This window comes from Cimex lectularius, unplaced genomic scaffold, assembly GCF_000648675.2.
Source record: "Cimex lectularius strain Harlan isolate CLEC.00 unplaced genomic scaffold, Clec_2.1 scaffold38, whole genome shotgun sequence".
NCBI classification, from domain to species: Eukaryota; Metazoa; Arthropoda; class Insecta; order Hemiptera; family Cimicidae; genus Cimex; species Cimex lectularius.
Genome location: NW_019392638.1, coordinates 1568607 through 1595127, shown reverse-complemented (window position 1 = coordinate 1595127; position 26521 = coordinate 1568607). Strand labels below are relative to the sequence as shown.

The 26521-nt window shown below is 34.1% G+C and overlaps 2 protein-coding genes across 2 annotated transcripts in view; both read right to left on the bottom strand.

Moving 5' to 3' along the window:
- Window positions 1-296: 296 nt before the first annotated feature.
- Window positions 297-898, bottom strand: LOC106670012 (E3 ubiquitin-protein ligase RNF180-like). The gene is made up of 2 exons (XM_014399979.2): window positions 565-898; window positions 297-505 (listed from the first exon to the last, which is right to left on the bottom strand). Exons 1-2 carry the CDS (start codon window positions 766-768, stop codon window positions 347-349), a joined length of 363 nt encoding a protein of 120 aa, XP_014255465.1. The 5' UTR covers window positions 769-898; the 3' UTR covers window positions 297-346.
- A 3079-nt stretch (window positions 899-3977) lies between these two features.
- Window positions 3978-26521, bottom strand: part of LOC106670010 (protein THEM6-like) — a gene marked incomplete at its 5' end in the record, with an annotated part of 35029 nt that continues 12485 nt past the window's right edge. The window contains 2 exons of the mRNA XM_024227657.1: window positions 3978-5365; window positions 7275-7489. Of these exons, the coding sequence (XP_024083425.1) occupies window positions 5105-5365; window positions 7275-7489 (476 nt within the window). The remainder of the gene's footprint in view (window positions 5366-7274; window positions 7490-26521) is intronic.

Here is a 26521-nt window from a genome sequence, read left to right as displayed (position 1 = left end):
ATTATATGCACATTAGATAAACAAGAAATCATTTGATTAGCGCAAGAGAAGTTGCTGCTGTCTGGATCGCCTCGCTAGGATCTCTAAGGGGGGGTTGCTATTTTTATCCTCGCGTACTATCCTTGCAGAAAAGAAAAATGTTGCTGATGTCAAGGCGAATACGACCTAAACGGTTTACAGCTTTTAATATAATTTAATCAAAATTAAAAAATACATTTCTTTCAAGTTTTTTAGGAATCTGTCAATCTAAGAACTTGAACTAAAAGACCTCAATTGAAAATTCAAACAGATATATCTTCAGGTTGGTAAAAAAGTCATTAAAACATGACACTTTTATTTAATTTAATTAGTGTTTAATCAAGTGTGGGTCAACTTTGCTCCTGATAATTTTCACAGGGAGGAGAATGTTGCTCCCGCAGGAGCATTTCCTCCCTGCGACAAAGTCCACAGAGCCGACGGTCACTGAGCACCCAGGACATTTGAGCTTTCCAGACACCCAGTTTAGCTGTAAAACAAAAATCCATCAACTTTCATTCTCACAGAAAGAAACAAAGATACGCCTACATCAGTCACAGCGTCCGAAACCCACTGCGGGTATTTGTCTTCCGGTAAATAAAACGCCGAGAAAGTCTCGTCTTGGCACTTTTCGTTCAGGTACGGTTGGTTGATCCTTGAATAGTCTGCTGACTCGTTGTGGCCGTTCAACAGGCCGTGCTGACTTTCTATCAGGTTGATCCTGCACTTTTTACACTTTAATGTCATCTCCATGTCAAAGTTCTATCACTAAAGTACAATTCATAAATGGAAAGCATTTTAAAACATTTCTATGTAAACCAGAAAGAACAAAGGAGGAAGTTCTCAGGTAATGTCACAGAGGAAGGAAGGTTTCGCTCGTGTTTGTTCTACAAAGTATATAATTGCAATATTTTCTGTAAATTATAAAATATTAACAAACATACCATTGAATAATATTATATTTTCAATTTAAACTACATATAACGCTTTTAGGTTTTACTTCCATTCTGCTTGAAAATTCTGGTATTACAACTATTTAGGTTACTTGTGCTTACAGGAAGAACTAGCTACTTAGGTTCAGGAAGATTGAAGACTGAAGAGTGCCTATGTGCTAGAGATGGTAATCAATATTAAATAATTAATTTGCCCTCATCTTATTAATTATTGGATATCTAAGGACTTTTTTGCATTGTGTAAAATTTCAAATTAGTTTTATTGTGTAAAAAGCTCACAAGAAAAAAAAAATAGATAAAAAATATAGTAATTCACATTATCAAATAATTTAGTAGCCTTGAGACTGAAAGAAAGTTAAGCCATGTAATAATTTTTTTTAAATAATTACTTTTTTGGGAATATTTTTCTGTATGGTTTTTCTTTTACGGGGGGGGGGGTCACTGGTGTCTTGTGTCCCTTTCTTTTTCCCTTTTTCAAAATGATCACAAATTACAAAACCATAGATTCATCACCTCACAGACCTCAAGAGAAAATCGTAGGATAAGTTTAATTAATTATATGTTTTATTTAAGGTCTTGGTTAAGAAGAAAAAGCTATTCACACGTGCGGGATTCGAACCCATGACCTTCGGCTCAATGCGCCATTGGTCTAACCACTTAAGCTATCGTCACTGTAGTGTATTACGCTGAGGTTGTGGGTTCGAATCCCGCTCTTGACACAACTTTGTCATCTCAAGACCTTGGTGGTCAGACTAGTTAAAAACGTGGAAACAATAACAACAATTTAGTTTTTTTTATATATTGTTGTTGTTATTGTACCACCAATTGAATGACAACACCTTAAGGAAGAAACTACAGGTAGCAACCTTAGATAAAAACTTTTCAATTTTTTCAATCAATTTTTAAGTAGGGTATTGGTCAAGATAAAAAATTGGCAAAAAGGAGAGAAAATTCAAAAGATGGGGTTGAGATGGGAAGTTGGTGTCCGAGTGGATCGAAGTCACAATAGCTCAAGTGGTAGAGCGGCAGCATATTTAGTTGAAAGTTGTGGGTTCGAATCCAACTCGTGACTGAGTTTTTTATCTCGACCAATACCTTACTTAAAGATTAATTAATTGAAAATAATTTATTTGGTCAATTGGACCACAAAACCTAATTGACTTAGATAAAAAGTATAATTAATTAAAATAATTAATGCAGTCAATTATGACTACTAAATACATATATTGCTTGGGATTAGTGGTTATTTATGTAGAATAAGGGCGCCTTCCTCAGTACAGAAAGCCATCACCTGGAGGGGAGGGATGAGCAAGATAGTTTAGTGAGACATAAGACGTACACAGAGGAAAAACGGATTTACTGAATGCTAAAAAGGCAAAATTTACTCGTTATGAAGGGAGGCGAGAGTGACACTGAATGCTAATGCTCTTGCTTGTTTAAAATCAATATATAAATAAAACTTTGTTTATTTTTGTTTTAAAAAAATCCATAGTATGCACAAACTAATCTACAAAATATTATTGCTTGATGCCATAATCATGATGTTTTATTTTAAAAAACCTTCGGTTTTGATTCATATTTTTTGATCCTTTGTCAAAGTTAAGTTTGCAAGTTATTCGTGAGGTCTGCGGGTTGATGTACCTATTATTTGGGTGTTTCTGATCATTTTGGGATCCATATCCTTGCCGTCTTTAGCTTGCCAGGTGGAAATGATCACAAATGATTGAACTATAAATTAGCCTTATTTAATACACAAAAACCATTGACCAAATAGCTCTCCATATTGTTACACTTGAGTATAAGTACCATTGAGTATTAGTACACACTAAAGGATTAGTGGTTATTTGCCACTCATAGCCTGCACAAACTAATTTACAAATTAGTGTTGCTTGAAATCATAAATTGTGGTTATTTCCATTTAAAAAAACAACCACTTTGGTTTTGAATCGTAGACAACATCCATTTCAACAAAACAGTTTCAGTTTTGATCATTTTTTTGCAGCAAGCCTGATTTTTATAGCAATAACTTCATATTTGTAGTATTAAAAAAAAAATCACACTAATTTTAAAATATCACATATGCTAAAGGAAATAATTGTGTTTTCTTCCTGAGGTATGCAGGATGACAGTTCTTATCATTTCAGCTATCTACCCTTGCTGTTTGTTTCATTGGTGGTGGATTTGTTGTTCAGAATGATAATTATATGCTGAAAATAATCAATTTTCTTTAATTATTATCATTTCTAATAGGAGGAGCAATGTACCTGACAAGATGTAACAATTATTTGTTGCAAAAACCTTAATGGTTGAGGTACTTTTTTTAAAATATTATTATTAGCTCTGTGGGGTTCCTGGTGAACAAAGTTTCCCTTTATTCTGCTGTGACCCTTCTTTATTTCCAAATCTCAAAATCTGCACTACACTTTAGGAGATTAGCACTTTCCGGAGCTCCTCTCCCTTTCTTCCTTAAGAGACAACATTGCCTTTCAGAAGAGGCTGTACCGTTTCTGGGCTAATGCCTTGTAGTCACAAACAGGCCATTTGTATTTGTGTCAATCACAAGTCTAGACATGGCTCCATTATTTAGTTTTGTTATACATGAAAGTTTAATAAATAAAGTTGATTGTTTCTTTCTTTCTTTCTTTCTTTCTTAAAGGCTGGTGGATTGCTGAACTTGGTATATATTATACCAAAAATGAATAAATCTGTACAAACACATGCTTAGAATATGGTTTGGTTAAACAAAATTTTATTTAAAAAAGGGAAAAGGTAAATAAACAAGAATTCCTTTTTAATAACATGTATTGTATTAAAGTAGGTTTTAACAACCAACCAGAGCTTAGGAATTTGTTTTCCTTTAACTTTGTATATAGTGGTAAAACTATTGGTATAACATTGTTAAAAAATTTAATAGTTGAACGTAAAAATTCAAATATTTAAAAAAATATTAAAATATTTTACTTATTTCCCAAGTGTTGAAGATCGCATTGTCAATTTTTAGATAATAACTGTTCAATGACAAAAAATAAATTAAAATTAAAAAAATTCAAGTCAAAAATACCTTGGTATTTACAACATAAAGCTAAAAGTACTAGGCCTTTTGAGATTAATTTAACTATCTACACTTTAGTTTAACCAACTGGTCCTAAATAAAAAAGTAAAATAAAAAACCTGCTGCTTTTCTTCTAATGCAACTGATACTAAGGTTCTTTAAAAACAAAAGGAAGAAATTTGGGTGGCTTCTATAGCCTATATTTGAAGAGCACTTGAGAGTTTGATTTTCATAAGCTAAGAGTATATTATTTTAGCCCTGGTAACATTTGTATGAGTAACAGAAATTTAACAATTCAAGGGCATTTTGTTTGGAAGATGGAAACGATTCAATTAATAACAATTACCACAGCTAAACGCACGTTTTTGCAAAATGCTTAAAAAAATAACTAGATTTATCCTATATGTACAAATTAGATATATATAAATAGGTTTAAGTACTTTGTAAAATTACATAAGTACTACAAGGTGACAAATAAAGTACTCTTGTTAGAGTTTTCTTAAACTAAGTAAGGCTCCTTTCATAAACCCTAAAACCTTTTTCCAAAAACAAAAGAAACATCTCAGTCTTTATTGAATATGTTTCTTTTCTTTTTCATCCTCGCTTTTTTATTATTAGTTTATAACTAATAGTAAAACATCAGTCTAATATTGACTATTTGCATATTTATATTCATCTTAGAAAGATAATTCTTCTGAGTAATCATTAAAATATACACAATAACAATAAAAAAATGTATAGGCATTCTCAAATAATTTCTGATGGAAACAAATATTTAGGACTAGACTTCATTTTAGCATTAACATAATTTCCAAGTCCTCTTTCTATTATGGTGAACTAAAATTTCAATATCAATGGTAAACTATTTTCTCGACAGACCGTTATCACAATCATATGAGTTTGATTTTGTTACGATTATTCGAGCAATAGTCACGCTAATGCTTTGAATTTCTTAATCCATCAATTAATCATTGTCGCACATTTCGAACAGTTGGAAATAGTTGATGGAATTCTCAAATGCATACTATTCATACTCGACAGTGGTCCCAGTCTCTTCATCGACTCCACTGGGACGTATCGAGTGTCAGCAACTGTTGCGAAGGTCTGCACTTGAGATTTCATTGCTTTCGACCCATTTCTTAAGGGAGAGTTGCATTTGAGGCTTGCTGTAACCTGCCTCGATTCCAGCCGGAGACTTCTCCCCCATTAGTATATTCCGCATCAGCTCCTCAATGTCTACATTTATAATACGCTGCTTGCATATCGCAATGGCACAAATAAAATTATCCCCAGGTGCTAGAAACCTGTGCTCCATATATATGTTTGCCTTATCCCAGAAAACTATCTGAAAAATGAATGTTCGGTATAATTAAAAATGTCACAATAGAAATTTTATAGAAAAAATAACATATATGTGTTGCATGGTTTTACATGCAGATATACAATTTCTTGTTACTGAAAATAAATTTTGCATGTTTATGGCATAAAAGATGCTGAAATATGCAAATCAGCATTTTCATTTATTAGTTTTTCCAAACTTACACATAAATAAGCAACCATATGTTTGTTATTTCATGATATCTAACAAGTTCGACATGTCCCTCTATGACAGGAATAATTCCTTTTCATTTTTTTTCTGTAAGGTTTCTCTTGTAAACTGTGTGCTTCTGTCACTTCTGAAACTATTGACTATATTGTTGTTTGTCAACTATTATTGTTGTTATATTGTTTATCTTTCTACCAGTTTGTTTCACTTTTCCCTTTATCTATTTATCTATTATCTATCTATCTCTATCTATCTGTATCCATATTTATCTATCTATTTACACATCATTTAATAAATTATTGTGTACAATTTTGAAGTTTTAAAATTTCGTTGTAACTGGGAGAAATGGAAAGAAACTATCATCTGCAATAGGCTGATTGAAGCATTTCCAAACTTAGTTTACAGATCCAAAGGAGCAATGACAACACCCAACTCATATAAGTTGAAAGAAAAGTCGTTCGGGGTCCACACAGAAGATGGAAGATGAAAAAGATAACGAAAGTAGTTTATATCTTCTTCAAGTTGAAGTTGACAACTAATCCAAAGAAAAGGTACTATTTAATTAACTTTGCATTCCAAAGTAAAATCAGGCTTGACCTGGCAATTGTTGAAAAAGAAATAACATAAATCAAACGAGAAAATGGCTTGTTTTAAAATTATCTAAGTGTTTAAGTGTGCTTTCTTATATAGCCATGTTTTGTTTTGTTTGAAATAATACATCACTAATTATAGGAAAAGATTATTATTATTTTCTGACAATTGCACTTTAAGAAAAAATATTTTTTCATGTGCCAGACCCAACACTGAAGATGACGAGCAGCCAAAACATGTGTGACAGACCAAAGCAGTAGGGATAGGCAGATCAAAATGTGCCAGACCCAACTTTGAAGATGATGAGCAGTCATACGTTCTGACATACCAAACTAGCAAGGATACGCAGACCAAAATACAAGACAATTATTACTAAAGGTAAGTTTTGGGCTTGCAAACCTTCTGATATATACAATCAAATAAAAGATATGTTATATCTTATGACTATAGGTCTAAATAGTCAAATTATCAATTCGGCTCATTATCACCACTGATTAAACAAATGAGATTAGTGATATATGGGGTTTATTTATGCAGCAATTAAGATGTGTTCATAAAAGAATGAACGTGAATGATTTTATATGAAATGCCGGACAGAAATCACTATTGAAGCATAGACAAAATTTAGTCTTTATTTCATTTTGATCATGAACGGCTATGAAAAAACAACGTTCTTTTAACATTTATCTTCACTTGCTTAACATGTATGACCAAATTTTTAATCACGATTCGGAGTCACGCAAAAACCGGTTCAGAAAGCGCAACTTTTCAAACATTTCCAAATCTTTTTTTCTAAACTGTGCATTCTTGGCAAACCGTACAGTCCGTCTCAAATGTCCGGTTATTACTGTATGGAAACCAATATATTTCTTCAGGGTATATGGGAGTTTTTTAACTATTTACAAAACCACGAACGTCAACCCCAACCAATGGACAAACGAGGTACATATGATATTTTAATGCGGGAGAAGCATAAAAAAATTAAAACCGGTTTCATAAATAATAATGTCTGAGTTGCTGGGACGTGCCTGGCCAGCCGAGGTTGCATTTAATTTCCCTTTCATCTCTTCCAAAACACGGCTTTGATTGGTAAAACGATTAAATTATTAGTTTTTACCTTTGAGGTGATCTTGAACATAGTGAAGACTTTGATAAATTTCCTATATCGTATCGTCGTGGCTCCTTGCACCAGTCCTCCTCCTTTGGACCTTATTTTCTGATAAAGCCTCGTTCTTTGGTAAAAATCAGCCCTAGCAAAGTCTAGTTCTCTGAGGTACTTAGCGTTGTTCAGATGCGTGAGGAGGTAGTCGATGTCCGTCGACCAGCACCAGCCTGAAGAAAAAGGAAAATGTAAAGTCCCACAATTGTACGGTATTTGGTTATTTGTATCAACCTTGATAGTTGGTATAAATGGTACAAACAAATTAGGACAATTTCTTAGTTCTGTTTAGGAAAAATGTGGGTGAAAGTTTTAACGTGTTGTTCAATTGTAATTGGGTTTTTATTTTTGCTAAAGGTACTCTCGAAAGGACTGAACCACTATCTTTATTAGCATCATCGACCTTGATATTTACAAGCAATCATTATTAAATTAGACAGGGAAGTTAAAAAAAATCAAATTTATTAATTTGAAGTGTGGTAATTGTGACTGATATCTGTGAAAAATTGTGAGCAAACGTCGGCGGTGAGTTTTGGCCTTGGCTTCTGAGAAAATTAAAATTTAGGTTCAGCGGTTGAAGTTTCCGACAGGCGTGATTTGAGCCATGGTAAAATTTCGCCATTAAATAAAAAAAACTTCCTCTGCTGCGAACAATTCTTAAATCACGCAACATAAACGAGGGCAGAACAATGCACACCTTCATGCAGAAGCCACGATTAGAAATAATTAAGCAATTAGTAATTAAGTGTAATAATTCGAGAAACAATTAGTCACTAAGATAAGATTCATACTTTTTTTACTACATCTTTTGTTCCTGTTTTCCAAAAAGTCTATTAACATAGAAAGATAGATCCCACGGATGCGGAATCGTGACTTTTTGTTTTGTTTGTTTAGCTATAAGAAATGGCTAATAATATTTTTGGAGTTTTAGGGCAGTTTTACTTCATTGCATCCAAATTGCCATTGACCGCTTTTTTAGAATAGAAGAATATTCAGTTTTGAACATGTGCTTGGTAAATTTAAATCTGAATTTGCTTAAAATAAAATAATTTATTCGAAACACTACTTTTATGTGAATAAAGTAGCAAAGTAATATGTGCTCCTGCTGAACTCGCCAATGTATTTAAAAAGCGACGTGTAGCAACAAAGGCCTTTATTTCTCATTTAACCTGAATTCCACTTTTCGAATTGTTCTTCAAAACAAAGTAATAAGCTTTTTATGTTCTAACTTGTCTTCAAGACCTCGCGATTCTATTGAGCGATTCCCAACGCGAACAAATTAACATAGAAATTGGCCCAATTGTAGAATTTTGAATGATAATAAGGTGCAATTGACCTCAACAAACAATTTTGGAAAAAACCCTCCTAGCCGGTGATGTTTTAATTCGTATTGGATCATTTACCGATCTTATGAATAGAAGTTTGTATGGAATATGAAACACGAAGCACGCAATGCGATCGGATGGTTAAAACTTATTAAATAATAAATTAAATAATTCATTTTAACTATTTAACTATAAAACCTATGGGTTTCATGTATGTGTTCTCATTTACAAGCAAAAGTACAGTTGCGTTATATTAAGTTTTATTTATTTTGATAGCACAATTCGATCAAACAAAACAATAGGGAATTAATAAAAGTTTGACATTTAATAGCTAACATGTTAAATGAAAGTTCGTGTTGTTTATGAACACCAACTCTTCCAAAAATCTTTCAACGCGAAGGCCAAGTCTTTCCTTGATAAATAACTTTTCTTATTAGTTTTTTCTCTCAGGTTAGAATTGCCTACAGTGGTGTGTCTCCATCGCGTAGTTTGGCAAGCAGTAAAAAGCTGTCTAGGTCTTGGAAGTGGAACCTACATACGCTGCATTTTTACAACTTGTTTTATTTTGTAGGCCATCTGCTATTCAATTCCATTAGATGTCATCATCCCCATCCGCGCTCATGTTTTTTGTCCTTTTTCTCTATCACCAAAAGAAGATCAAGACTGCTACTTCTTTTGCTAGCCAAGTAGCTCAAAGCCCAAACCACCATGGCAGCTTCTAAATGCTTGAACATAGTGAAGACAAAGCCGAAATTATATCGTGTGACAAACTTCAAAAAATCTCATCACCAAATCTCCATTCAACCCCCTCGAAAAAAAAAAATTGCTCCTTATTTTTTCAACAACCAAGCCGGTCAGCTATAAATTGTAGTATGGCTTGCATGAATATTCAGCAGAAAGTTATACATTACAGCCATCTGGATTGAGTCCACTAGTAGACTATAAAATGGGAGAAAAACTATTATTCTCTAGAAGAAGAAGAAAAAATGTAGACTTTGAATAAGCTGGACGTTCGAGCCAGGTGGAATAAATGGATGATCATGGCTGTGATGTGGTTCACAACCATTGTGGAATGTATATGCTAAAGCAGCATGTCATCAAAATTATAGCAGAATCTACGTTTTTTAAAATGAAAATTTTTAGTACAATTCAGCTTATTGAACCAACAGAGTAACTCCTAGTAAGACGTAATAGTAGGAAGTGGTTTGGACATTCCCGATAACTACACTTTCAACAACCTGCAGGTCTCAAGAAGAAATATCTTAACCAGAGATAAGGTTGATGGTGTGACGCAGTGCCTGTTCAACGTGTAAAGATAAGGGTTGAAAAAGGAAATATTCGTTTATGTTATTACGTGAACCAACGTTTAAGAAAAAAAGGCGTATATGTGTAGACCAGCTTGACTTCGCTGATTTGCCGGTCTTGATAAATGCTTTTCTTCCACCACCTCAATGTGTCTATTAAATAGAGTTGGATTATTCTCAGAAGATTCTTGTAAAGACGAACATAGTTTTCGCAATTATAATTTATCTCTTATAAATCGCTGTGTTTTATGTATTTCCAAACATCCTGGGTGATCCGTTTCGCTGCGAGTTGCGAAACTGCTCAGTATTCCTTTGAAAACGGCGGAAAGGAAAGGTTCTCTGTTGAAATGGTGAAATCACAGACTGGGCTGACCTCTCATCCGAGTACCTCGACATAGCGATTTGCCGATTTAAATATCTTCGAAATAAGTCGTGTTCAGTGATATTGTTAATTGAAAGAGTAATATTTTTTTAAATAATAATTTCACAGCTGAAGTTCAAGAACATTATTAAGTAAATAATGTACTGAAATCCTATAGCTTTCTATTTCTTTATCATTAATTTTAGGCTTTACCATAAAAATCTTGATAACCAGCGTTCTCGGACTATCATAGACATTCAACAAATATTATTTTCGGTTTTAATTTAAAGGGTTAAAATGGCTTTTTTAAAACAGACGACTTTTAATGTTTATAAATTTCTAGTTTTATATAATACATCAACCTAATATGTGCATTCGGATATAAAAGTTCATGTTAATGCAAAAGTAGCTATTTTCAATTCGTCTTGGACCCATTGTACCCATGTTTTTTATTTATTCATGTTTACAATTTATTTTGCCAAAAACTGTGCTTAGCGCAATTAGCAGCATTGATGATAAAAGCCTTGAGAAGCTACGAAGTAGTGTTCGGAATATCAATAGTTTTTCGAATAATCAAAAGACGTAGATTCTATGCAATGCAGGCTTTAAGGCCTAAATGCAATAAAATTAATGAAAACTAATCAAATTTAAAAAAAGTGTGATTTTACTCTGTTACACTGTTTACACTACAAACCTTTATCCAGGAAGAAGCCATAATTCACAGCCTAATGCTGGGACATGCTCATAGCCTACTCGCATAGGAGCAATTAAAACTCCGGGAGGGACTTTAGGCGGATAGGTTCTGTTTGTCCATGATATCAAAATTCAGATTTGACAAAAATTTCAAATCTAAATACCCGATAGGCAGACTGGGAGAAAGGGATCCGTAATACCGACTATATCTGTTATAAAGATGGGTCCAAGACTGGGGTCAGAAACTGCTGTCTTTAGAAACAAACCAAGGACAAGAATTCAAATAAGCCTTGTGCAATATGCCATTATATTTTAGGCGGAGTCTGTGGCTATCGAACTCTATGCCAGCGAAATCGAAAGGCTGGGTTTTAGAAACAAAGAATATCTACTCGGAGAGCCAGACTACACTAAAGGTAGTAAGGTCTAGAGCCATTTAGGATTGCATTAAGGCCCTGTCAGACATTGGAGAAAATCGCTCTTGTTTTTGCTGTTGGGTACGAGGGCAGAGGAGGTCGATAAATTGGCCCTGAACCATTTTATGGTATATCAAAAACTTAGAGAGACAATAAGACAGAATAAGTTTTTGGTCGAATGGAAATTTATCGTATGCGAAAAAATTCATTGAACAACAATCGCAGAAATACTAATCCGATATTACCAGGAAGAAGAAGGAACAGCGGAAAATGTTCTCTGTTGGTACGAAGTCCTACGCAGGATGAGATTCCTACTCGAGGGGGAGAAAAAGCTAAAGAATGAGAGATATACATAGTACCCGAATGTAAAAAACCCTAAAACATAATAAAGAGCAACGACACTTGTTATAGCACTAATCGTGATTACCCAATATTGGTCGCGATGCGCAAGGCCGTAAAGAGGCCGACTCTTATTATCCTAAACCTAAATTAAAAAATTGACAAAAATTAGTGAAAATATGTTTTTAACTAGCTTTACGTTTCCGCATTAGCCGCAATAATAATTATCTAGTTAAAAAAGTTTTACCTCAATAACATAATCACACAAGCTCTAAAAGGAGCTGATACCATTGATTATTGGCAGTAATTAATTAAAACCCTGATCTGATAAATGGTCTAGATTGCAACAGACTTAAAAATTACACGATTAATACAACGTTAATAATCTATTAACTAGAAATTCAACAGATTTGTGCTCTCTTGATTAATTTTTTTATGAATATTTTTATAGTTTTTGTGTATTATTATTTGTATCACCTTATTCTCTTTTATCTCACCTTCCCTCGATATTTTGGCCTGTTTATCACTCCACAGACCTTAAGTATTAGTACTGTTATTTATGAAAATTAAAATATTAGTAAATTTGTCCAAATTGAACTTTACCGAATATAAAGTATATGACCAGTGAGAGAAAATATTAAACTTTTAATGGGGAAGCTAGATGAGATTTTTTAATATGGGCCAGTATATCGTACATTCCATGCATTTTCCTCGATTATGCAAGTTTCCATTTCATTCACACTTGTTCGGCTGTACGGAACGAGATATCCTAGCGTCGTTTTGCCTACAATCCGGCGAATAATTCACAACTTGACAGTTACGTGTCAAGTTGTTATGCTTGGGATTCACCGGAACGGGCAACAGTCACATTCGGTGGCCAAGCGTTTAATTGGGATGGGACTACAAAACTGTCTGGAAGTCCTAACTCTTCCACCCAACGTCACACATGTTGCGAAGACTTTCCTCGCTGGTTTCGCCCCTTGAGACCTCTGACTTGGTAAGCAAGATACCGAAGTTTTTGGTGTTAGTTTGCGAGTGGATGATCATTCGTTCAACTGATAGGCATTGAACACTTTACTTGGTCCATTTAGTCTCACCGGTCTCACTCATACGAAAAGTTCCTTTACTGAAGTTTCCTTACTGAAAATGACTTGAAATCAAACTCTTATAAAGTGATCACTGTCGATCAGTACAACATGATACATAATAGTTCAGTTGTTAGCTTATTTAAACATATTTTTATTAATCATATTGATCTGTAATAAATAGTTTTTATATTCTTCTATTGATTGATGTATTGTAAAACAGTAATCAATTATGGTTGGTGGTGAGAATATGGTCCTAAAAGGTGATAATTTATGGGAAGATGATGATGAAAGGAGACAAAGGAGTGGGGTTTTTGTTCCCCAAGCACTGCAGCCTTTTGGCTTATTCTTTTCGAGTGCAATCAACTCGATCTTTCTCCTGAAGAGTACTAGGTCATTGACTGTTGTTGGTTACGCCTCCATTGAGCGGTTCATATTCAAAGATATAGATAGCTGTTTCATCCTCCTCAGGCATGGGGGACATCGTTGAATATGCCCATGTTGTTAGATGTTTTCTCAGATTCCAGTGACTGGTAAATAGTCATATCACTCCTCTGAATTTAGCCTTCTCTCTGTAGCAGTGAGTTTGGTATTGTTGGTGAGAGTTTTTTTAGCATAAGCCTACAGTATATTTTTTTAATCCATTCTGTGATGGAGGATTCTGTATTTCTTTTCGTTATTTCAAGAAAAGGTTAAGGCCATATATATGGTCTTGCAGATCTTCCTCTGGCCAGTGTGTTTGCTTTTTGTTACAAAATTCCCTTGTGTCCTTGCACCCAAGATCAACAGGTTGTTGTGTTTCCCCAGGCTTTGGAGATTTTAGATGAATTTACGGACTAGTTTTGTTGTGATTTTTTTACACGCTAATGTTTTAATAGCCGAATGGCTATCCGATCTTATGAGGATTTTTTGGCAATGTAACCTCTTTTAATATTTTCTAAGGCACAAACATTGATGGTATGCATTTCAGCTTGAAAGACTGAGGTAGGTAACACTAAATTTTTAATATGGAGTTTATATAGATAAAAGGATCAAATAAATACAACATATATTTTGGTAATACCGTTCGCGATTTGTTGGCATGTGAAATCCCAGCTACAACTGATCATTCGTGGTTATAGGATTGCAACGATGGTCAGTAAAGCGAGTTTAGCCGGACCCTGAGTCGAGTCGTTCAGATAAATAAAAACTTTTAAAGTCCAAATTAAGTTTAGAAGAAAGTGCGCACGAGTTGTTTAACTTGCGTTTTCTTGCGTTTTTGTACTTCCTGCAAGAGACAAGGCCAAAATAATCATACGATGTGGCGACGCGAGCTGAATTAAGCACACTTCAAGTTTATGTTTGACTATGAAATTAGCGAAGTTCAATTCCTTTTTGACATTGCAATGAAACGTTTATTCTTTGTTAATTTTTTTATTTTGGCCGAATCACCATGAATAAGACAGTCTGAAAATATTGATTAGCGTCTGGTTATGTATAGTGCGTTTATTTTTATACTAATGAATTTGTTTATAATATTTTTTTCTAATGTTATCAGTAGTTAGACTAATCGGTATTACTTACAGATTTATCCAATATACGTTTTATATCATCTTCTTAGACGAATTGGATGGGGTTCACGACAATTTATGGGCTGAGATTCCTAATTTAGTCATACTTTCGTTGTAAAAATCATTATTTCAAAATACACTGAACATGTTACAAGAAAATAAGTCTACTCAGTAGAGTGATTGTTATGTAATTTGTTCACATCTCGTCGAGAGCAAAATTTCAAGAAAGATTTTAACCTAGGGTATTTTAGAACATTTTAACGAGACCGGTTACCTAATTTGTGATGACATAACGCGAAATGGATACGAAATAGAAATGTGGTCAGTTCAAATGTGAGTGCGACCCTAAAAGATCTTGGCCGGAGGGTCTGCCCGTTTTTGGAGGATACGATCAGCACACTGCAGCTACCCTAAGCAGGTTTCAGTACGAAGCATGGCTGAAGTTAAAACAAGTTTTTTGAGAACAATGTTACGAAATAGGTAATCTGATCTTCCAGACTCTCGGCGGATAGTTTGTGGTCCAGTTCTTCAGGCTCGTTCGGCTGCTTTCATTCTATCGGTTTTTAACAATTTTAACAAATTAACAATAATTAACGGAAGGGACTTTTGGAGGTTTTATTATGGGTAATTGAAATTCAAACCTTGATATTTAGACTGTAATTATTCTAACTATTCTCGCTTAAATACCCTTAGGCCCAGATCTCACAAGCATACAGAGATGTAGCAGCTGCCACTGATTCGAATAATCTTATTTTCGTCTCCCAGGAGTACGAAGGCACCCTTAGCCAGAATTTCTCTCACCTATCCCAATGCGCTGACACTTCGATTTAGGAAATGCTTAGAGGCCAAGTGTAATTTTCCGAGGTCGCGACCAATCACGGAACTTCAGTAATATTATAATTTATGCAGATCCGGTTTTTATATATTCAAATAAAACCATAAGATAAAGAAAAAACCGTAGCTTGGTCGTTTCCGATCATTTTGATCTGCTTAATCTCACTGTTTTGATCTGGCATACGAGTAACGGCTTCTCGCCATCTTTAGCCTTCAGTTTTTTTGTGTTGTGTGTGCAGGTTGATTTTCTGTTAGATTTGTCAGTGTTTTGATTTTAATTTTTAGTGTTTTGTATTTGGTTGTACTGCTGGTTGTGCTTCTTCGAGAGTTTTGTAAGACCTAAGAAGTGAGTTAATGATAGTACGTCTATTAGTTTAAAGTTTATGTGTAGTAAGAATTTATTTAGTTTGAATTTTATGTATAGAGTTTCTGTATTGATCTATGTTTTCTGTACGTGTATTGTACCAGTGTACGGTGTATGTCGTTATTTTTGTCTTAAATTCGTGCGAAGTTTGGTGATGAATTTTTCGTTTTTTCTTAATAGTAACTTGCTCTAGCTGTTGATTCTGGTCTACGAGTCGGTGAAAATGGATTCAATAAGTGACCCAATGCAGGCTCAGCATTGCACTGGCTGTGTTAATTGTGAGATTTCTTCTTGAAGTCTGTGGTATGATGGGGACCTACTCTGTCGTTTCCGGTCAAATTGTCCCGCACTTCCTCGCCGTTTTGGCTTGTTCAGGCGTACATTTTCGGTGATGAGTTTGTCAAGTAAAATATGACAAAATAGAACGGTGAAGATGATGGAATGCGCGTGTACAGGCAACAACAGTGTGAACCAGGACGATGGGAAAGGACCAAGCTTCAATTTCACACCCCACAGGTCTCAAAACAATCTCACAATTCCTCCTTACATCAGAAATGGATTTTTAATTATTATGTAGTTTCCCTCGCAGCCTGAAAAGATTTTGTCTGAAATCAGACAAAACAACTGCCCAATTCTCATCATTGAAGTTTGCAGGAATCGGAAACTTATTTTAGCGAACATCTGGCCAAACAGTGTGTTTATTTCTGAAAACAATTGAAGTTGAACGTTTCACTAAATTATTTCTTTGTCCCAGATTGAAATATTAGTTTTTGAGAATATTGAAAATATCTTGTTGATTACGGTTCTGTTTACTTAGACATTATCCTAACTTATTTATTAAGAGCGGTTGTTTTGTTTGGACATCATCAGAGAAACAGATAATAGAATCCATTATATTTAGTGGTTATCCCCCCCCGAGTGGAAAGGTCGTGGGTTCGAATCCCGCTCGTGACACTAACTTTTTCATTTCAACCAAAACCTAACATAAAAAGATTAATTAATTGAAAGAAAGAATATTCTTGAGGTCAATATTGTATTGTACTCTTTTTATTGTACTGTAACTACGGAATATTTCAACAGAAATCTGTCCAAACATCCCGTTTTAATTTTTTAATAATTTACAATTAATGGTTTTTAGTTGAGATGAAAAAAAAGGCTAATGGCACGAGAGGGATTCGAACCCACGACCTTCGGCTAGATACGCCACTGCTCTACCATCTGAGCTATCGTGACCTCGATCCACTCGGACATCAACTCCCTATCTCAACCCCACCTTATGAGTTTTCCCTCCTTTTGCCATTTTTCAAATGTCGAGTAATCGGTTTGGATAAAAACCTTAATTAATTGTAAAGTATTAATTGGTCAAGCGGACCACGAAATTAGTGAATTTTTTAATAATTTTTTATTATGCAGTAGTACCAATTGAGGAGCTATTTAACCGTCGTATATTTTTACATTTTTCACCTCGCTAACCCTACGGGGGTTCTTATGTTCGAATGGATTCAGTAAATAAGTAGTAATTTCAAATTGGTTTTTTTCTTCCGATTTCGCGTCGGTGAAATAGGCAGAAATTGAACAGTTGGTTTTACAAGACAAACGTTAAAGAAATGCCATGGAACCGCCCTTTATGGTCTAGTGGCTGACTTAAGTATAGGCACAGACTATTTAAAAAAGAAAAAAAGGTGGGAAGGCTTAAGATAACAAAGGCTCAGTGACATGTAATTGTTGGTTTCACGATTAAAAGAAAATGCCAGAGTTTAAAAAAAAGGACCATACACTGTAATTTTTCCACGTTAGACCGGCAGTTATACATTAAAATCGAGCCGTTTCGCTTTTTCCTAAATCTGATCATCAATGATAATCCTTGGTATATAAGCCGACGGTTAAACGATTTCGGTATTTTGCATTTGTTGCAGACGATATGTTTCTTATTTTTGCTTATGAATATCCGTTAATTAGAGTCAATGAAATTTTAAAAAATCTAACGAAAGAATGCCAAACATATCTCCTTTTACTTTATTGACCGAATGAGAGTGTAAAATTTACGAATGGGATTTTCCAATTATACAAGGTCTTGAAAACATGTTTCGCATAGTATAATTAATTCCGGTTTGTTCCTCCTCTGAACTCGATAGATTATACATTTTACGTCGAATTATCCACTGCTAATCTGTTTGTCCGTTGAGGAAATAGCTTCTGGCTTCGATAATTATCTTCCATCAGGTTCCATAATTATTTAAAGACTGATGATTGTTCCAAAAAATTAAATCGGTTTTGCACAGTGGTTTATATTACAGAATGCTTTTAATTTGTGTTAAGATTTTTGAAGTTCACAAAATAAATTGTAAATTTTAGGGCGTACATTTACAAACTTGGGCCTTGAAAAGAATCTTTCCGATAATCCATGATTTAAACATTCAGCGATTTCCTTTTGCACCTTAATCGTAAATCTCATATAATATTCGTTTGACAATAAATTTCATTTAGGTACGTCAGGACAAAATAGTAAGTAAAAAATTAATTAACGTTATGGCGGACTTGTAGTTTGGTCGTTTGTGATCATTTTGCTCCGTCAGGTGCATATCTGCATTTTATTCGATTGATTAAGTGCGGGGTTCGGAAGCCTAACCGCATGCGGAGCCCTGAACTAAGGTCGATAGACGGATATGGCCCCAGTACAGAGTTTGGTCAAGAACCTGGCGTCCTTGTCAGGACATCGAAAAGCATAGGGGAAGAATTCGAAAGAATCACCTTTTTCTCCGTCTTATTTCATCAATTTGTTATTGGACGGTCCCACCCAGGGGGGCGATAAGCAGATCAAACTGATCGAAGACGTCCAAATTGTCATTAAAAGCCAAACTTGCTATGTCCATGCATCCCAATAATTACTTTATTAAGAAAAAATTTTTAATGTTTTTTCTTTTATTGCAAGGAAAGCAATTAGTTTGCCAACTACCATCAAACAAATTTCATGTTTGTAATATTTTTGCGATTTTAAAACCCGCTGGAAACAAAAAAACACATGTATTTAGATAAATTATACATATGTAAAAAACTGCTTATTATCTGCTAATAAAAGCAAAGAGCTGTTAGTAAACTAGTCTCAAATATGCTTTTTTTGAAATGTCTACTCATCCATTTGAAACACCAAAATCAAAATAGTTCATTGTTGAGGACAAATCGTCATTTTTACGTTTCTTCTAAGATATATCAGGTTCTAAGTTTTCAGGCTTCAAGTAAGTTGTATTTGATGTAGACATAGCACATGCCTAGTCACCCGCGTAAAACATAGAAATAAAAATAGTTCATTGTTGCAGATAAGTCCTTATTGAATATTTTATTTATTTTTATTTTTTTCTAAAATATATCAATTTAGGTGAAGTAGTGTTCAGGTCGAAAGTATGCCTTTTACGATGTAAATAACTCATTTATTTAAAACATCGAAATCAAAACAGTTAATTTTTTACGAGGCTTCGTAACAACAGGGGTCATGTCATCCTCGGGGGTGCCGGTGTGCTTGGAAAATAGCCCGTTTGTAAGTATGTCAGGATCGAATGCAGGGCTGCTGGAATCGAACCCAGGACCTTTACATTACTGTGATGAGCGCGTGTCAACACATAATCGTTGCGGCCACCGACGCCCCCCTCCCCAATTCATTGCTGTAGATGAGTGGTGGTAGAATATTTTATTAAATGTTTTGGTTTTTCTAAGTATGTAAATAAAAATTTTTATTATGAATTACTGAGGTTATTTTTTAATTGTAACTACTTTAATTATTTATGCTAGTGATATTCTTAACTTTAAATGTTTTAAAAAAGAGGATTCGAGGCAATGTATCGGGACAGGTTAAATGAAATTATTTGAGACAGAATAAATGAATATAAGTTAAATTATTTAATTATTAAATATAAAATATTAAAATTGAATTGATTTTTGATATTACGCAGTCGGTAAATTACCCAGTTTTGACATTTAGAACCAGTTTTAGGCAGAGACAAAGAATCAGGGATATTTCTCATTTTTTCTCAGGTGCCTTGAATTCTGAACGGGTTTTCAAGGGTGGCAATTGTTTTGCTTTAGGCACTTTGTCTCAAATTGTCTCGCTGGCCGGTTGAAATTGATTGCATGGCTGTTCTGAAGAAATAAAAAAATGATGATAGTGGAAAATTGAAACGTTTAATTAAATTTTGTTTTGATGACAGTGCGGTGTAATAATAATATCTATTACATAATCTGGATTTTTTGCTTATGCTATTGTTTTTATTACTCCGGATTTCGATATGGTCTGGATGAAAAATATACTAATTGTTATCTGCTAAGCTTTCGACCTATGTTACGTTCATCATCAGGGCAAAACAATCGAAAAGTTGTCTACAAATGGGCATAATTAAGTCTTTATAAATGGTTTCAAATTTCTTTGAAGATAGACTTAGTCCCTACATTGCCAAGGACTGTAACACTATTGGCAATGTTGGGACTGATTTTATGTATGTCTTAAAAAAAAGAAATTTATAAAAACTTTATTATGTCAATTTGTAGATATCATTAAGATTCTTTTGCCCAGATGAGGAACTTAAAATAGGTCAAAGCTTGGTGGATAACAATTGAAATTGTTTTTAGAGTTTGTGGAATCATCCTTTAAACTGGGTTGGTTTGATTTTTCCAAACAAATATTGAATAATTCTAAATGAACTAAAAAATACGGAAGTCTATGATCAAGGTAAAAAGTCCACCTTTTTCCCTTTTTCGTATTTCCATTTAACAATCGGTTCTAAACAAAAAGAACACGGCATCAAAAATATTTTTCTTATGAAACTGCCATTATAATAAATAATCAACTGGTGCAACCTATTTTCGACACGCGAACATTCTTACCAGGAATTAGGCGAAACTTCCTTAAATAAAGTCATATCCCATAATTAACATTGCAAGTGTAAAGAGATTTTGAAATTGAACGTGTTAATGTCAATGAATTTGCAATTATTGTTAACGCGTTGTATAATGTTATCTGAAACGGAATGCAAGTAAATTATCAAATATAGTTTAGCGATTTTGCCTATATTGTCCGGACAAAAATAATTTCTTTACTATACGTTAATTTGTGTAGAACATATCATGTTCTATGCCGATTACGATCGGTTATAATTCTAGAAATACCATAGAAAAGTGTCTTATAATATTGTTGAGTTTGGACTTAGAAATTGAGAGTATTGAGGAAACTATAATTTAAGATTATGATGCTTAACAACTGGGTACTGTCGATTTTACTATTGTTAAGGTCTGAACTTTCAGTCATCAAACCCATCAAGGCAGGCTTCCCAAAGGGAATGTCGAAGGACCAATCTCCTACCCAGTCTATACCGCTGACATACTGCAAAAACCTAGACCTCATTACCGACTGGTGGCGCATCAAGTTAAATGAACAAAAAAGCGTTACGTTCATACTTCGAAGAAATACCTACCTACCAATGCACACATGCAGTTATGCAATCCCCTCCGTCCAATCAAATACGCTACCATACTTGGACAGCAAACTTACATGGAACAAACACATAAAACAAAAGAAGACCAGAACTGAACAAAATCCACAATGGTACACACAATAACAAGACACTAATTAGACCGATTTAGATTTACGGAGTTTATCTGTGGAGTTCATCCAAGCCATCCAACATCCAAAGAATCCAATCCTTTCGATCGAAAGTCCTCCGTTGCAAACTCAACGCTCCCTTCTATGTCACTAACCAAACCGTCCACAAAGACCTAATGACGGATATGATCCAACTTCCACTCAAAGTTCTCCTTCCACACCACTAGCTCAATAGACTCGAGCTCTCTAGACCCTAAACCTAAATTCATCAGGTAATCTCAAAATCTTTCGGATTTAATATGATAGAGAGACCAGGCAGGGGCAAACTGCAAATTAAGCAGAATAATACATTTTTAAACATATTTTGAAATACTGAGATTTTATTTCTCGGATTCGAAGTTTATAATTGCACTTCATTACCAAAAAAGATCAATTTTCTTTATCACAACATAATGTCATCGCAAGGTATTTGGGTTATTTGTGACTTGACACCTACAGAAAAAAGCAAGGGTGAAGTCTTTAGCAAAATCACAAAGAAAAGATCATAAGGGACTAAATGAGAACTCTGGACAGTCCAGATTCATCCATAAAATCACATTTTCATCAAATCAATATTTTGTTGGAAAATCTTATCTATGTTATAATAAGTTTAAAAAATCGAGAAAAATTTACAAATGAGAGCTTTACGAACCAATTTTTATTTTGTTTATGGGTGGAAGAACAATCACGCAATTGTACTGGGTGTCCTTTAAAACCTTTCAAACAGTGGGTAAAACGTATATCTCATTTAAAATTTAAAATATTTTATATATATTTTTAAAATAGACTCGCGAGTGGGGGCGGCAATGATTTTTTCCAGCCTTGGGAAAATCAGGAAATTGGAACAAAAAGAATACACGCACGTTCCCTGGTATTCGCAGCAGGATCATTTGTTATTGTTATACTCATAATTTTCAACTATGCCAAACAAGGCTAATTTTAACACCAATTAGCCCAAGGAAGAGTAAATAAACCCATTTTTTTGGAATCCTTTCTATTGGAACGAATTTGATCAGAAGGACAGATTCGATTATCAAAAAAGAGAAAACATTGAAGTTTATTAATTTATTCTTGTTATCCGTGTTTTTTCCCATATTGAATAATTTCTTGTATGTTATTAAATTTTTTTATATAAAAAGCCTTCTGTCCTTTTTACGGTTGAAGACAATTCCTGTTTAACCGAAGATATTTTCGCAATCCTTTCTATTGGAACGAATTTGATCAGAAGGACAGATTAGTTTATCGAAAAAGAGAAAACATTGAAGTTAAATAATTCATTCTTTTTTTCGTGTTTTTTCCCATCTTGAATAATTTATTGTATGTTATTATTATTTTTTTTAATATGAAAAGACTTCTGTCCTTTATACGGTTGAAGATAATTCCTGTTTAATCGAAGATATTTTCGCTTTGCCACTTTTATTTCAATATTAGGTATAAATAGCCAGTTTCGCAATGCAAATTTCCGCGTCAGAGCCGGAAATTTTTGGATTAAATTCCGTATTATTCAATGGTGAAGGTCGGCTGCTCTGCTTTCGTTTTCTCATCCGCGTTCTCGTCAGTCAATTACATTAAAATCGCCAGATGTGTAAAACATTTTTGTTTCAATTAAACAAATGATTTTAAGAGAAATAGCAATGAATATAGCACAACCGCCGAAATATAGCCTTTATTAGTAATGACAAATGACTGACATAATATTTTCTGTACGAGCAGTAAAATATTAACATCCCCACTGATAGTGACAGAGTTAACTAAGAAAACCTCCTTAACCTTCTCATATAAATTAAAAGTACTATTATTACAGTTTTAAAATATTAAATAATCCAGACCACAGAGTACTAAAAAAATAAAAGAGAATCGAAGAACCTAGAACTGTTCGCCATATCAGATACCTCGATTTCTCTACAAAATAATGGAATATTTTATTCAAAATCTGTAAATCATTACATGCCATGATTTAAAATATTATTTCTAAAAAATGCAATAGTGACTTTTTAATCGGATAGTAATTGAAGTCGTCAATGAGAGGAAATACGCTGCCTCGCTGTATCCTCAATACTTTTAAGAAACAAGGAATTAATGCCATATGGATGATAATGTTTAAGAAATCGTTTTTCCTTGGTTTTATTGCGCTCAAATTTTGGGGAGTACTTTATATGAAGAATTTGGAAAAGATTTCGATTCTTTCTTAACAAAAAGTGATGGAATCGTTCAGCTTTTCTTTATTGAAAAAACAACGCTGCGCCTATTCATATGTACGGGGTGATTCACAACCATTTGACAAAATTCTTCAGGTCTACACCTCAAATACAACAAAAATGTTCGTATGAACTATGGTCTCAACCCTTAACCAGCTATTCTACTTTATTTTAAAACTATCTACGGTTTTCGTCATAAATCTACGAGTAGCTCTTATTTTTTATGAAATCCAAAAAAAGCTGAGTTAATTGCACATGTGTGCTACTCAATCATTCCAAAATATTAAAAAACACCAAAAGCAATTAGACTCTACTACACAAAAGTATCATATCACCATGAAGATACTCTTATGCGATCCAAACTAAATTGAAAAGAAATCATATATCATCATATAAATAACAAATAATATGTTCCCAACGACAGAAAGAAATTGTATTTAAACGAGAAGAAGTAAACCAAAATAAACCAGTGGAAATGAGCTTCATGGAAATTGCAAGACAATGGTCATGGCAACCCCCAGAAGGCAGTAGAGGTCCACTTACCCTTAGGCACTTTTCACGTGTCTTCATTAAACAATGAAGTTAGTGAATCTAGTGTGTAACTACAGCGGAAATGGACATTTCTCCCATGGATGTTTGAAATACCGAACAAGATATTCCTTTTACTTTTGCGGAAATGCCGGGGCAATAAACTCAGAAAATCGCTTGGTGGAGATGGGTTTACGAAATCAATTGTAAAAGAAACATTTGCTTCCTAGCCATTCTTGCTTACCAAACTATACAACAGCTGCTTATTCTAGGGCGTTTTCCATATAATATAGGAAAATTCAGAAATCGTCTTGTTAGTCAATGCGGGCTAGGAATATAACGATACTTTATCCAAATCTGCTTCGCTCCATGGTAAAAGCGTTGGACAGAGTGATTATAGATATTAAAAAAATCATTAATAAACGAAGATAGCTATCTGATAAACAGTGTGGTTTTACACCACAGAAAGGGGCTACAGAACATTAGTAGTCGTCTAACAACATGTAGATGACAGTCCCGAATCTGGAAGACAGGTTCATATAGTTCCCTTTAATATTCAAGGGGCCTTTGGTACAACGCTCTGGCAACAATTCTTTTGCTATTAAAACTGTAAAAATGGTCGTTAAATATGTATAAATGATCAATAAATACTTTTTTCATCTTTTGTTTCTATCAATAACACTAATTGAAGGCTGCTATACCAAAACGTTGTAAGAGCCTCAAAACTCAATTTAATGAAGGCAGCAAAAACCTGACAAAATAATAAAGAAACACTTTTTCTTGTAAATTGTAATTAAATATTAAAGCTTCTCGAACAAATTAAAAAACTGATAGTTTTTGGGTTAAAAAATATTTGTGTAAGCATTAAACAATAAATTTACAAAAAAGTACTATACGCTAAAAGTGCCATGAAAGTTGCACTTTAAAAAAAAATTGAGGTTCAAGTTAGGAAATTTGCAAATGAAAAAGGTAAGGTCATTCCAACACCAGCAAACCTTCATAAAACTTCTTTTTATCCTTCGGCAAATATGGGCATCATAGCTGTATTTTTCTTCTCATCCGATAAGGGGATAACTTTTTCCGCATTTCTACGTTCAAATTATGAAAATCTTCCTCCGGGACTTGGGTATTGGGAACTTGGGATCATTGACTTAACAGGAATAGCAATTATTTACACCAATGACACTAATGTATTCTTTGGCAACCTGGGTTGCTTTGGAAATACCTATCTTTTTTATCCAAAAGTTGGTCTGCTACTTCCTTTACTACCGTTCAAAGAAGTCGGTATGGTCGATCACTAAGAAAGGATGTTCTGGTTAGCGTGAGCAATTATTTTAACCAGGTCACTAGGTACTCGTTTAGCTTATTTTGTGAAGTCCCGATCGCACGATAGAAAAGTGCGTCCACGCACTGGGAACTTGAGGGTGATTTCTGTGAAGACCACTTTGCCACTAATGTATGGCATTACCTTGGTTTTTGTTCTGGCCACAGCACTCGTCAGACCAGATAATTAATTTTTCATTTGGACTTGGAGGTACATAACGGTCCTGATCAGCCAATAACTGCGAGTGTAGACTAGAATCGATAACGTGAGATGGAGGCACTTGAAAGTTGAAACTTTTGGTTCGCATTTCGTTTTCCCTTGAACGAGCGATTCAATCATATCCTTTTGTAGGTACTAACAACAATACGAACGAATAAAACGTATTTCGGGATTCTCGGCACTTACGTTTTGGTTTAGCAGTACGAGGTGTGCATGGTCCTGATAATCTTGATGAGTTGTACACGGCTATTTTAGAAGAACGGGATGAAATTCTCTGACTGAGAGTATGATTGAGAGTCATACACTTATTGAGAGTATCTAGAGAATCTAATAATCTATAATACGAGCCAGAGGTGAATTTACTCGCTACTGAAGGCAGGTTATAATCGATCGATTTAACCTAAGATCATTTTTTTTCTTTTATTACTATTACTCAATAATTTTTTATATAAACTCAATGTTCATTACATTATTTCAAATCACTTCCTCTGACCTCACTAGGGAATTAAATACCTACAAAATCCTGGGGTAATCGATTTTAAAGAATTTGTACGTGGTGCGTTACAAATTTTGAGTAGTGTGAATATGAACTACTATTAAATTCCTCCATAACATGATATTTAAAGTCAAAAGACGACTAAATTTTTAATTATTTAACATGTAATAACTTTGATGAATTTTTTAGACTGGTTTTGTGCGCTGAATGAATTTCCAATATAAACACTGTATAATAGTATCAAATTAATAAAACTTTCCCGGAATAATTCTGTTTTACTTGTAACAAATACGAATGACGACGACAGCTTGGAAGCATACACGCCATTGGAATAATTCACATTTGGATTGCAAAGTATTTTTTTGCAGCTTATAAAGGAAAATCGATAGAAGTTAAATTTGCACTGAAGTTTGTTGTCACATTCAATTCTAGTGGTATATCTTCATCCGGCAGTTGGATGGAACACAACCAGAGATTTAACACGAGTTAAAACAGAGCCTGAAATTTGTTCCATTTAATATCCTTATTAAAAAAAAATATATT